This window comes from Thalassophryne amazonica, chromosome 5, assembly GCF_902500255.1.
Source record: "Thalassophryne amazonica chromosome 5, fThaAma1.1, whole genome shotgun sequence".
Classification (NCBI taxonomy): Eukaryota; Metazoa; Chordata; class Actinopteri; order Batrachoidiformes; family Batrachoididae; genus Thalassophryne; species Thalassophryne amazonica.
In genome coordinates, this window is record NC_047107.1 from 128,839,397 (window position 1) to 128,851,723 (window position 12,327).

Below are 12,327 nucleotides of genomic sequence, written 5' to 3' on the forward strand. Positions count from 1 at the left end.
ATAGGGAGTCCATGAACAATTTTATAAACTAATAACAGAACCTTAAAATCTGATCTTGCAGCGACTGGAAGCCAGTGCAGGGACGCCAAAACGGGCGTAATGTGGTCAAACTTTCTGCTTTGTGTCAGAAGTCTGGCAGCAGCGTTTTGAACCAGTTGAAGACCCCTAATCCTGGACTGCAGTAAACCAGAAAATAGAGCATTACAATAGTCCAATCTAGAATAGACAAATGCATGAATCAAAGTCTCAGCATCAGCCATAGACAGGATGGGACAAATCTTCACTATATTTCGCAAATGCTTTATTTTTCTTATATGGGCCTTATTTTGATTTTCATTGTGTTGTTGTGGAAGGGTCATCGACCTCAGTTAACATTTACACTAATAATAAATGGACAGGGCGGTGAAGTTAGTTTGTTAGTTTAAATGTGAATGGGCTGAATGGACCGGTAAACATAAAAAGACTACTGTCATACCTTTAAAAAAAAAAAAAATTGATATTGCTTTTCTACAAGAAACCCACCTGACTACATTGGGACATAAGAAACTACAAAGATAACGGGTTGGGCGGGTATTGGCATCATCTTTTAATTCGGGAGCCAGGGGAGTGGCCATTTTGATAAATAAAAATACTCCTGTGATCATCATAGGAGATACCACTATTGACCCACTGGGCAGATATGTTCTAGTTAATTGCCAGATTTACTCAGAACCTTTGACACTTAAATTTATACGCACCAAATTACGACGATGAATCATTTATGAAAGACATATTCCTTAAAATAACTGGTGGACATCAGAACATACTTGTTCTGTATACAACCCCTGGCAAAAATTATGGAATCACTGGCCTCGGAGGATGTTCATTCAGTTGTTTAATTTTGTAGAAAAAAAGCAGATCACAGACATGACACAAAACTAAAGTCATTTCAAATGGCAACTTTCTGGCTTTAAGAAACACTATAAGAAATCAAGAAAAAAAGATTGTGGCAGTCAGTAACGGTTACTTTTTTAGACCAAGCAGAGGAAAAAAATATGGAATCACTCAATTCTGAGGAAAAAATTATGGAATCACCCTGTAAATTTTCATTCCCAAAACTAACACCTGCATCATATCAGATCTGCTCATTAGTCTGCATCTAAAAAGGAGTGAACACACCTTGGAGAGCTGTTGCACCAAGTGGACTGACATGAATCATGGCTCCAACACGAGAGATGTCAGTTGAAACAAAGGAGAGGATTATCAAACTCTTAAAAGAGAGTAAATCATCATGCAATGTTGCAAAAGATGTTGGTTGTTCACAGTCAGCTGTGTCTAAACTCTGGACCAAATACAAAAAACATGGGAAGGTTGTTAAAGGCAAACATACTGGTAGACCAAGGAAGACATCAAAGCGTCAAGACAGAAAACTTAAAGCAATAAGTCTCAAAAATCCAAAAATGTACAACAAAACAAATGAGGAACGAATGGGAGGAAACTGGAGTCGACGTCTGTGACCGAACTGTAAGAAACTGCCTGAAGGAAATGGGATTTACATACAGAAAAGCTAAACAAAAGCCATCATTAACACCTAAACAGAAAAAAACAAGGTTACAATGGGCTAAGGAAAAGCAATCGTGGACTGTGGATGACTGGATGAAAGTGATATTCAGTGATGAATCTCAAATCTGCATTGGGCAAGGTGATGATGCTGGAACTTTTGTTTGGTGCCGTTCCAGTGAGATTTATAAAGATGACTGCCTGAAGAGAACATGTAAATTTCCAGAGTCATTGATGATATGGGGCTGCATGTCAGGTAAAGGCACTGGGGAGATGGCTGTCATTACTGCACAAGTTTATGTTGATATTTTGGACAATTGAAAGGATGTTTGGGGATGATGAAATCATTTTTCAAGATGATAATGCATCTTGCCATAGAGCAAAAACTGTGAAAACGTTCCTTGCAAAAAGACACATAGGGTCAATGTCAACGAGCAGATCTGATTTGATGCAGGTTTTAGTTTGGGGGATGGAAATTTACAGGGTGATTCCATAATTTATTCCTCAGAATTGAGTGATTCCATATTTTTTTCCTCTGCTTGGTCTAAAAAAGTAACCGTTACTGACTGTCACAATCTTTTTTTCTTGATTTGTTATAGTGTTTCTTAAAGCCAGAAAGTTGCCATTTAAAATGACTTTAGTTTTGTGTCATGTCTGTGATCTGCTTTTTTTCTACAAAATTAAACAACTGAATGAACATCCTCTGAGGCCGGTGATTCCATAATTTTTGCCAGGGGTTGTAGGTCTGGTCCTAGATAAGTCAGCTCAGACAACATCCAAAACAAAAGCAGTTAAAACCACCTTGACTTTTATGAAAGACTTAAACTTGATGGACATATGGCGACAGACGCACCCCCAAACTAGAGACTATTCATTTTATTCTTGCCCTCTGAATTCCCATAGCAGGATTGATCTGTTTCTGTGATCCACTCCTCTAACCCACAGAGCATTAGAATCTGAATACTTGGCCAGGATCTTGTCTGATCACTTGCCTTTGGTCCTGTCTGCTTTAATGCCTGAAAAATCATGTCATTTGTATCGGTGGTGTTTGAATCCAGCCCTGCTTCAAAAACGAATGAAAATGAATGTAATGCCGAGATTACATTACCTTTTCCAGTCTTTGCCCATTCCATTGCCTCACATATTTTTCAAATCCCTAAACAGATATGTAAGAGAATTTATTTGGAATTGTAAAGTACCAAGACTATCTATGGAAAAAATGACCTGGGACTATAAATTGGGGGCCTTCGTCTCCCCAGCTTTAAAAAATATTTGGCTGCTCAATTGCAATTTGTTTCTTCTTTTTTTGAGGGTGAGGTTGTCCCCTCATGGATATAGACTGGTGTACACCCACTAAAGGAAAGGGTTTTTAGTGATTTCATTTATAAGTGGGACTCCAGAAATATATCCAACAAAACAGATAATCCCATTTTAAAACATTTGGGTAAAATATGGTGTGTGAGTCATAAAAATCTTGCACTAAAAATGGGACTGTCTCCAAGAACACCCCTCAGACAAAATGAACTCATACCCATGACTGAGCAACAGGATTTTGGAGACTTGGTATCAGAGAGGGATTCAACATCTGGAGGACTGTTTTGAAAATGGACACCTCATGTCTTTTGAACAACTGAAGAGGACGTATGATTTACCCAACAATACCTTTATCTACAGTTGAGATCTCTCCTCAGAACTGGATTGGATACTGATATGACGCTCCCTGTTCTCAGTGATGTAGAAAAATTACTTCATGAAGGGAATGTATGTACATTTATTGCTAAAATGTATTCTATACAAGTGAACGGATCCCCTAAGCCTGGTTTACATAGATCCAGAGAGGTGGGAGTCAGACTTGAACAGAACCATAGATGAACATTTGTGGTCCAACCTGTCAAGTGTCTTTCAGCTGCTGTTTGTGCACAAGAGGTTAGTTCATGATAATTTCCTCCATCAACTGCACCTCACACCCCCAAAAACTACATAACTCTAAGCCTGAGGTATCCAAATTGTGTTTTAGATGTAGTGTAGAGGTTGGCTCCTTTTTGCACTGCACGTGGCTGTGCACAAAGGTGAGTCCATTTTGGTATGATGTATGTGATGCACTGACCAAGATCACTGGGGTCACCTTCCCTCAAGATCCTGAGTTTTGCCTGTTAGATAATTTAACAATTGTCCATGGATCCCCAACTAAATACCAATTTAAATTTATAGACGTCGCAAGGAAGTGCGTTGCAACCACCTGAAGTCTGATCCCCCCCGAGGTGGTTTTTAGAATTAAACCGTTGTGTCCCTCAAGAAAATCACTTATAACCTTTGAAAATCTTACAATACCTTTCTCAAAATTTGGGAGCCCTACATGAAATATTGATGGCCCTCTTATTCCATCGTGAAGCCTGTCTTAGTTTGATTTAATTTTGGCATGCCCCCCACCTTTTTTTCCCCACTCCTTTTTGGGGTGCAGGGAGTTTTGAACTTTTGTGATTTGTTCCTTGTGGTCCGTGTTTCAACTTAACTTGTAAAATTGAAAACAAAATATTTAAAAAAATAAAAAAAGCTAGCAGCATCACTGCCTTTCTGCTCTGAAATAGAACTGTAACAAAAACCAACTTAACACAAATAAAGAACTGAGCACTACTTATGAGGTCATTTTTCTGTTCCCAGAATCCCATGTTCCCTGCATTCATACATATAATAATAAATGGAAACCTGAAAAATTCTTACAAATGTTCTGTATGTCGGCAGGTAGCGGTGCCATTGTGAGGAAGCCAATGCTAAGAAATGTTGCCTTGTCACATTTCTTTCTGAAAACGCACAAATAGCCTATTTTTCATTATTTTATTTTTTCCTTTCAATCATATGCATGTCCGGTGTCGCAGACAGAACGGCCCGCCCCTAAAAATTGGTGTGCCCTGCCTCCACTGTGCTGCATCATTTCAGAGCTCAGCCGCTCGTCAGAGTCTCTTCACCCAAAGTGATCAAATGGATGAATGGGATTAACCATCAGATGACAAAGTAAAACCTCAAATCAAGTCAGTTTTAAGCAGAAACGAGGTGATAATCAGTGAACCGCTGCTAATGACGCATGCGCAGTAAAGGCGGGGTGGACCAATTTTTTAGGCAGGACAGTTCAGTCAGCGACACCGGCACAGACTATGTGACAAAGCACGTTTAAAGGCTTTCCACTAAAAACTGCTAACATTTTCTAGTGCGAGGATGGCGGTAAACTCCACCACCGGCCACATTGATCACCTTCAAAATGATCAGCCAACAGTTGAGTTTTGAGAATCTGGTGCTTTATTGTCCATAATTAATGTCAATAACATTATGAGTGAAGCAAAGACAAGAAACAAAAACACAGTTTAATTAAAAATATAAAAATGAGAACGTCCAAAGTGAATCCTGCAGGACTTTGGGCTGACTGGTTCAAGGTTACTGACATCAGCAGCTTGAGTAAAAATTGCCCCCCCCCCCCATATTTCAAACTCGAGCACACTGGATCGTTGATGCCCCCTGGAGTTTGTTTCCTTACAAACCAATAATGTGCTTTAAACTTTGGACCAGAATAAAAGTGTTCTGATGAATGAAATGTGGTGGGAATAAAAACAGGTGTTAATTTTTAGTGGAATGTCACAGCTGAAGTTGGGATCACAAACACTTATCGATCTGATAACTTTGCATTGATTATAAAAATCAGACAGCATTAGGGGGCGTGTCCAAAACTTAATCCAGACTTTTCATTTCCCACAATACTGTGGGACAGTTAGCACTGGTCGACCATGCGGCCTGGTTCGAGTCCGCAGGGTGGCCATCCAGACGGACCATCCTGATCTCCTTAGAGTCGACGTCTAGCTGCTGCAGTCAGGTGACACGTGGGGGTGTGTCCTTGGCCTTTGGGGCAACTGGATGCTAATTAATGAGCTAAACACTTCATCTGGATCATTTAAAACTTTCGTCTTTGTGGGAGTCACTGGGTTCTACTGGAAAACAGAACACAGGGTCCCAGACATGCCAGCAAACCAAGTACTAATTTAAAACAACAAAAAAACTGCAGCCCAGAGGTAGCACTTCTATTGCTGAAAAAAAAAAGAGACCACTAGGTGGCACTAACATCCATTTGAATGAGTGGTATTAGATGCATGGTTGAGCCACGTCCACTTCACAACAAATCAACACCCTACTGATGTTAAACTGCATCCGTGCTTTACCACAAAAATATCGCAGCAGCTGACGATGCTAACTGCTGCTGCTCTATGACATTAAAAATGTGCTATCGCCCCCTAGTGTAAGATTTAGAGATTCATTATAATCAGTGCAAATATCTCAAATGTGATACGGACGCAACATTCGGGACAAAGAGACGCAGGAATGGAAACAATGTTCAGAAGAGTCGATGGATCTTTAAAAAGCTTCAGGTAAAAGATAAAGCAGCTGATGGGAAATCGCGTGACATGTTGGTGATCAGTCATGATTTTAACATGTTTGAGCTCGTTAAAATGAAAAATGAGGACCTCTGAAAAAAATCTGGAACTTTAACTTACAGCGGCACGGTGGGGGGATAATCAGGCGTTTTCTGGAGATTTTACACAAATTTTTCAATCTGAACAAAATATTTAAAAAAGCTGCACAGGCAAGAAAATAGTTACTATGACAACAGACATAATTGTGTTGATTCAAATGTGGACAGTTTCAGGCTCTTTCCAATACAAACTCGTGACTCAGTTCTGCTGTCGGGAAAAAAAAAAAAAATCCTTCAAGCAGTTCTGAAACTTTTGGAAACCCAACATCAGGGTTCCGTTAATGGTTCCGATCCACCTCAGGAAGGACTCAAGCTGCAACTCAGATCCACATGGAACCATCAGCTGAAGACATGAAAGCTGTGTCAAGTCTTTGGATGAGGGTTCAGTTCCCTCTGGAATGAAGCTTGGTTCATCGTTCAGAGTCGCTCACAGTGTTCACGAGAAAAGTCTGTCAATATGCATCTGAAGACATCATCACGTTCCTGCCTATTGTGGAGGGTGCAGGGTGGACTCCGCCCACACAACTGTGACCTCTGACCCAACTGTCGCTTGCAGAGAGTCAACAAAACCAGAGCTGCAGTAAAAATGGGAAGCGTTGTCCTGGCAACCAAATCCACACAGTTAAATGTGTGCGTGAGTGAGGTGGGCGGAGTTGAGTGTGGAAATGTGGTGCAGTGACGTGAGGTGGGAGGAGTCAGGGTGGGGTGGTCACCGCCTCTGCTGGCTGTAGACGGGGAAGGCGAGCGTGACGTTGAGCGAGTCGTTGTGTTGGACCAGCGACGTGTGCTGGTAGTGCAGAACCAGCTCCTTCAGGGAGCCGTACAGGTTGTATGGTTCAGCGAAGCCGTATCCGGTGCTGGTCTTGTTGATGACGCAGTGCTTCACCTCGCTGTCCACGCTGCAGGAGACAGAGACAAACATCAGATCAATGGTTTAACCACCCGAAGCCTGCGAGCGTAGATGCCAACAAAAAGACCACTTCCTGCCCTCAGTCCCAGGCAGGAAGTAGGAAGTAAAATCCCAGTTCCATTTAAACGACGACCCCGTGTCAGCTCACGAGGGGACTCATGAATCAAAACCTATTGTCTCACAACGACATCAAAACTTAAACTTGGCCCAAAGCTATTAATAATCTCTCAGTTTGAGATTAATCACTTTTTTTTTCTTTTTATTGAACATGCTGAATTGGGATCCACCAGGAAGAGTCAGCACTTGGCTGAGGATAGGAAAGTGTGGGATGAGCTGCAGGAAATGAATGAATGAAACATGTTTCATGACAAAGTTAACTGGACTGCAGCAGTAAAGCAGCAGGGACTGTGGTGCCTGCTTTGTGTTTACAGGGTGGTTAGTTAGCAGTTGTTCAGATAATCTGTCAAAATGTCCACAGGTGTTTGTTTTTACAAAACCCATTACTATCGGGAACTTAACTGCCAAAAATGTATGTTGTCATCACGTGGCGTTTCATCATGAAATATCAGCGTTAATTAACACTTTAATAAGAGTTGAACGTGACATGTTCAGTCCGTTAGTTGTCGGGACCACATGTCAATAATAGTGTTCAGAATAACAGTAGTGCTATGTGACTAAAAACATAAATCCAGGTTTTGAGTATATTTCTTATTGTTACATGGGAAACAAGGTACCAGTAGATTCAGTAGATTCTCACAAATACAACAAGACCAAGCATTCATGATATGCACACTCTTAAGGCTATGAAATTGGGCTATTAGTAAAAAAAAAGTAGAAAAGGGGGTTTTCACAATAATAGTAGCATCTTCTGTCGACGCTACAAACTCAAAACTATTATGTTCAAACTGCTTTTTTATCAATCCTGTGAATCACTAAAGTAGTATTTAGTTGTATAACCACAGTTTTTCATGATTTCTTCACATCTGCAAGGCATTAATTTTGTTGGTTTGGAACCAAGATTTTGCTGGTTTACTAGTGATCTTGGGGTCATTGTCTTGTTGAAACACCCATTTCAAGGGCATGTCCTCTTCAGCATAAGGCAACATGACCTCTTCAAGTATTTTGACATATCCAAACTGATCCATGATACCTGGTATGTGATATATAGACCCAACACCATAGTAGGAGAAACATGCCCATATCATGATACTTGCACCACCATGCTTCACTGTCTTCACTGTGAACTGTGGCTTGAATTCAGAGTTTGGGGGTCGTCTCACAAACTGTCTGCGGCCCTTGGACCCAAAAAGAACAATTTTACTCTCATCATTCCACAAAATATTCCTCCATTTCTTTTTAGGCCAGTTGATGTGTTCTTTGGCAAATTGTAACCTCTTCTGCACGTCTTTTATTTAACAGAGGGACTTTGCGGGGGATTCTTGCAAATAAATTAGCTTCACACAGGCGTCTTCTAACTGTCACAGCACTTACAGGTAACTCCAGACTGTCTTTGATCATCCTGGAGCTGATCAATGGGTGAGCCTTTGCCATTCTGGTTATTCTTCTATCCATTTTGATGGCTGTTTTCTGTTTTCTTTGTTTTTTTTGTCCATTTTAAAGCATTGGAGATCATTGTAGATGAACAGTCTAATTTTTTGCACCTGTGTATAAGTTTTCCCCTCTCCAATCAACTTTTTAATCAAACTACGCTGTTCTTCTGAACAATGTCTTGAACATCCCATTTTCCTCAGGCTTTCAAAGAGAAAAGCATGTTCAACAGGTGCTGGCTTCATCCTTAAATAGGAGACACCTGATTCACACCTGTTTGTTCCTCAAAACTGATGAACTCACTGACTGAATGCCACACTACTATTATTGTGAACACCCCCTTTTCTACTTTTTTTTTTTTTTTTTTACTAATAGCCCAATTTCATAGCCTTAAGAGTGTGCATATCATGAATGCTTGGTCTTGTTGAATTTGTGAGAATCTACTGGTACCTTGTTTCCCATGTAACAATAAGAAATATACTCAAAACCTGGATTAATCTTTTTAGTCACATAGCACTACTATTATTCTGAACACTACTGTAAATAACTGGCGGCTATAACAACACATCCGGATGGATTAGTTACCGACTGGCTGATGTGATCAGCTGTGTGGCGACAGGGTAACGGGGTGGAGGAGCAATGAGCTGCAGCAGCAGGTTTTGGTCACATTTTCGAGGTATTTTACGTACTGCAGTTTAAGATTTACAATGTAGCATCCCAGCTGGCATGGCCACGCCCATTTTCCCAACCTGCCCCGATGGCGTATGATTAGCGGATAAAAGATGAGTGATCTGTTTGGTTAAAACCAGTCATCTCAGGGGGCGGTGCATTTGGCAGCAAATATTCACGGCTAATTTGTCATTTTTAGTCATTAGCATATGGCGGTGAGGTATTTCAACATGGGTGCATTTTGATCTGAAACATCTCAACGTCCAACCTCATCCTGACACTGCCGGGGTTTGGTGGAACAGAAGTAAACTACATTCACAGTGACATCATAGAGTGGGCGGAGTTGCAGACTGACTGGCAGGTAACCATGGAAACGTACACCACGCTGCAGGCGTAGCAGCCCGGCTTGCTGCTGTCTCGGACCAGGAACGTTCCGTCTCTCTTGCCGCGGAGCAGCGACTCGGCCTGGCTGCGGTTGATGTTTCCCAGACGCCACAGACGCTCGTCGTGGTGCGGCAGGTCCTCCTCGTCTTCCACCATGCTGTACTCGCTGAGGGGCGGAGACACAAGCAGAGCACGTTAGCCGCATTACACCTGCGCAGTTGATGGCGGGCAGGTCTTCGACACTTACTCCTCAGTGGTTTCATTCTTCAGCCCCAGCCACTCGTTCAGTTTCCGCTGTCGCACTCCCTTCTGCGTGAGCCACCTGATGCACACAAAAACACTCGTTAGGACAAACTGCCGCCCTGTCCAGCTCTTACTTCCTGCTGCATCACCTACATCAGGTACTGGTCCCTGGTCTTGCGGAGCTGGATCAGATCTGGCTTGATGCTGTTCATCTTCTTGTCAATCTCTCTGTAGTCAGCAGCCTGCTTCTTCAGGTCAACCTCTAGGTGGCGCTTGCTGTCCACGATCTCGCAGATCCTAGATTTCAGCTTGTCGTAGTTTTCCATGATCCTTAAAAATGAGAAAGTCCATTAAATTTAACATTTACAGGTTTGTTTTTATACATGTATCTTTCATTATTGTGCCCCCTGTCTGTGCATATGGCAGCCACAACGCTTCTGTTTGCTGTTCAACAGACAGCAGCCAATCCCCCCCCGGCGGACAGTGAAACACACACAGCGTGTTGCATCTTACACTGCGTTAGCTACAAATGGTGGTGACAAGCAGTCGAAGCTCCTTTATTTAAGATTCAGGTATTAATAGTTACAACAACAGGATGTTTACACAGTGAAAGAGGGCCAAAAAATGACCCGACCTGAAGGTGTTGCTACCTGGAGTCAAAACGCTTTTTTTTATCTCAACTCTTGTTTTCCAGCTGGTCAAAGATTTTAAAAAAAATTAGAAACGTGGCATTTTGCTCGCCTCTCATCACAACCTGCTCCCACCAGTGTCATGGTAACAGAGATGATTTGCACTGCAGGACCTATAAGGCAGTTGCCGTGGCAACAGCCTACCTCTGGATCTCCTTGTCGTTGCCCTCTCGTCTGAATTTCTCGATGTACTCCTTGCTGAAGCGCTCCTGGGTCTGACACTGCTCCTCGAAGATCTTTATGGTCTCGTTGAAGGCTTCGATGGCCGTCCTCTTCATCTGGATCTCCTGATGGACGGATGAAGAATATTTAAATATCCAGCTTTAAACAAAATGAGTCAAATTTTAAGATTTTTTTTTTAAGTTTTAAGAATTAGCCACCCCCACCACCCCCCCATTTGTGAGATGGGCATTTTTTTATTTCCTTTGTCAGACATCAAATGTTTCAACATGATGTGATTATTTGTGGTTTTAATCACAGTTACACTCACGGTATGAAGCACTGATTTTTGTTGTGTTTCTGTTCTGACCAACATTAAAATAACGCAAAAACAAATTAACTTTAAAAAAAGAAAAAGCAAAGGTGATTAAAGTATCCAGTGTTTCAGCTCAGCGTCACCGTTTCCACGTCAATATAAACCAGATTTCACAGTAAACATAGAAACTGACCTGCTATAAGCAAAATGTCCCTGAACCAGTTTTAGACTCCTTCCACACAATACCTGAACCTGTGCCAGTCTGACACGCCCACAGTCTGTGCAGACAATACATGGCTCCTCCTACTCCCTTCAGATGGGGTCGTGGCAGCAGAAGAATATTTCCGTTTAGCCCAACAAGCACAGAAACATCCAGAGCTGAAAATGCGTTTTTAAAGCATTCCTCGTGCTGCTGTTAGTAATTTTGGTGACAATCTTAAATATCAGTTTTTAAAAGTTGTATTTGCAGACAGATTTAAATAATTTGTCTGGTGGAAACTATCGCTTATCTGTCAGTCTCCTGTGGATTTGAGGCTCTGATGGACAGGTGGGGTCATGATTTTACTGGTAACACAAACAGCGGCATTCACAGAACAATTTTCCTGGTTTCAAGATATGTGAGCTGAGGGAGCCGGATTTGAGAGGGATTCAAAGAGGTCTGAACATGTGGACAGAATCCAGCTCACTCAGGGATCGTGGTGTCATACAGTTGTATGCAAAAGTTTGGGCACCCCTGATAATTTTCATGATTTTCCTTGAGAAATCATTGGCTTTCTGGATCAGAAATTTCAGTTAAATATATCACATAGCAGACGAACACATATTTGAGAAGTGAAATGAAGTTTCTAGTATTTACAGAAAGTATGCAATAATTATTTAACTCAGCCACATGGGGTGTGCAGCCAGTACATTCTGAGTGCCGGTCCCAAGCCCAGATAAATGAAGAGGGTTGCCTCAGGATGGGCATCCAGCGTAAAATAAGCCAAATCAAATCAATTTTATTTATATAGCGCCAAATCACAACAAACAGTTGCCCCAAGGCGCTTTATATTGTAAGGCAAAGCCATACAATAATTACGGAAAAACCCCAACGGTCAAAACGACCCCCTGTGAGCAAGCACTTGGCAACAGTGGGAAGGAAAAACTCCCTTTTAACAGGAAGAAACCTCCAGCAGAACCAGGCTCAGGGAGGGGCAGTCTTCTGCTGGGACTGGTTGGGGCTGAGGGAGAGAACCAGGAAAAAGACATGCTGTGGAGGGGAGCAGAGATCAATCACTAATGATTAAATGCAGAGTGGTGCATACAGAGCAAAAAGAGAAAGAAACACTCAGTGCATCATGGGAACCCCCCAGCA

General features: G+C 41.8%; 1 protein-coding gene across 2 annotated transcripts in view; it reads right to left on the minus strand.

Moving 5' to 3' along the window:
- Window positions 1-4,813: 4,813 nt before the first annotated feature.
- Window positions 4,814-12,327, minus strand: part of LOC117511322 (phosphatidylinositol 3-kinase regulatory subunit alpha-like) — a 63,979-nt gene continuing 56,465 nt past the window's right edge. For both annotated transcript variants that reach the window (XM_034171351.1, XM_034171352.1), the window contains 5 exons: window positions 10,643-10,785; window positions 9,963-10,139; window positions 9,814-9,888; window positions 9,562-9,732; window positions 4,814-6,954 (listed from right to left, as the gene is read on the minus strand). In XM_034171351.1, coding sequence (XP_034027242.1) covers window positions 6,765-6,954; window positions 9,562-9,732; window positions 9,814-9,888; window positions 9,963-10,139; window positions 10,643-10,785 — 756 coding nt within the window. In that variant the 3' untranslated portion in view covers window positions 4,814-6,764. The remainder of the gene's footprint in view (window positions 6,955-9,561; window positions 9,733-9,813; window positions 9,889-9,962; window positions 10,140-10,642; window positions 10,786-12,327) is intronic.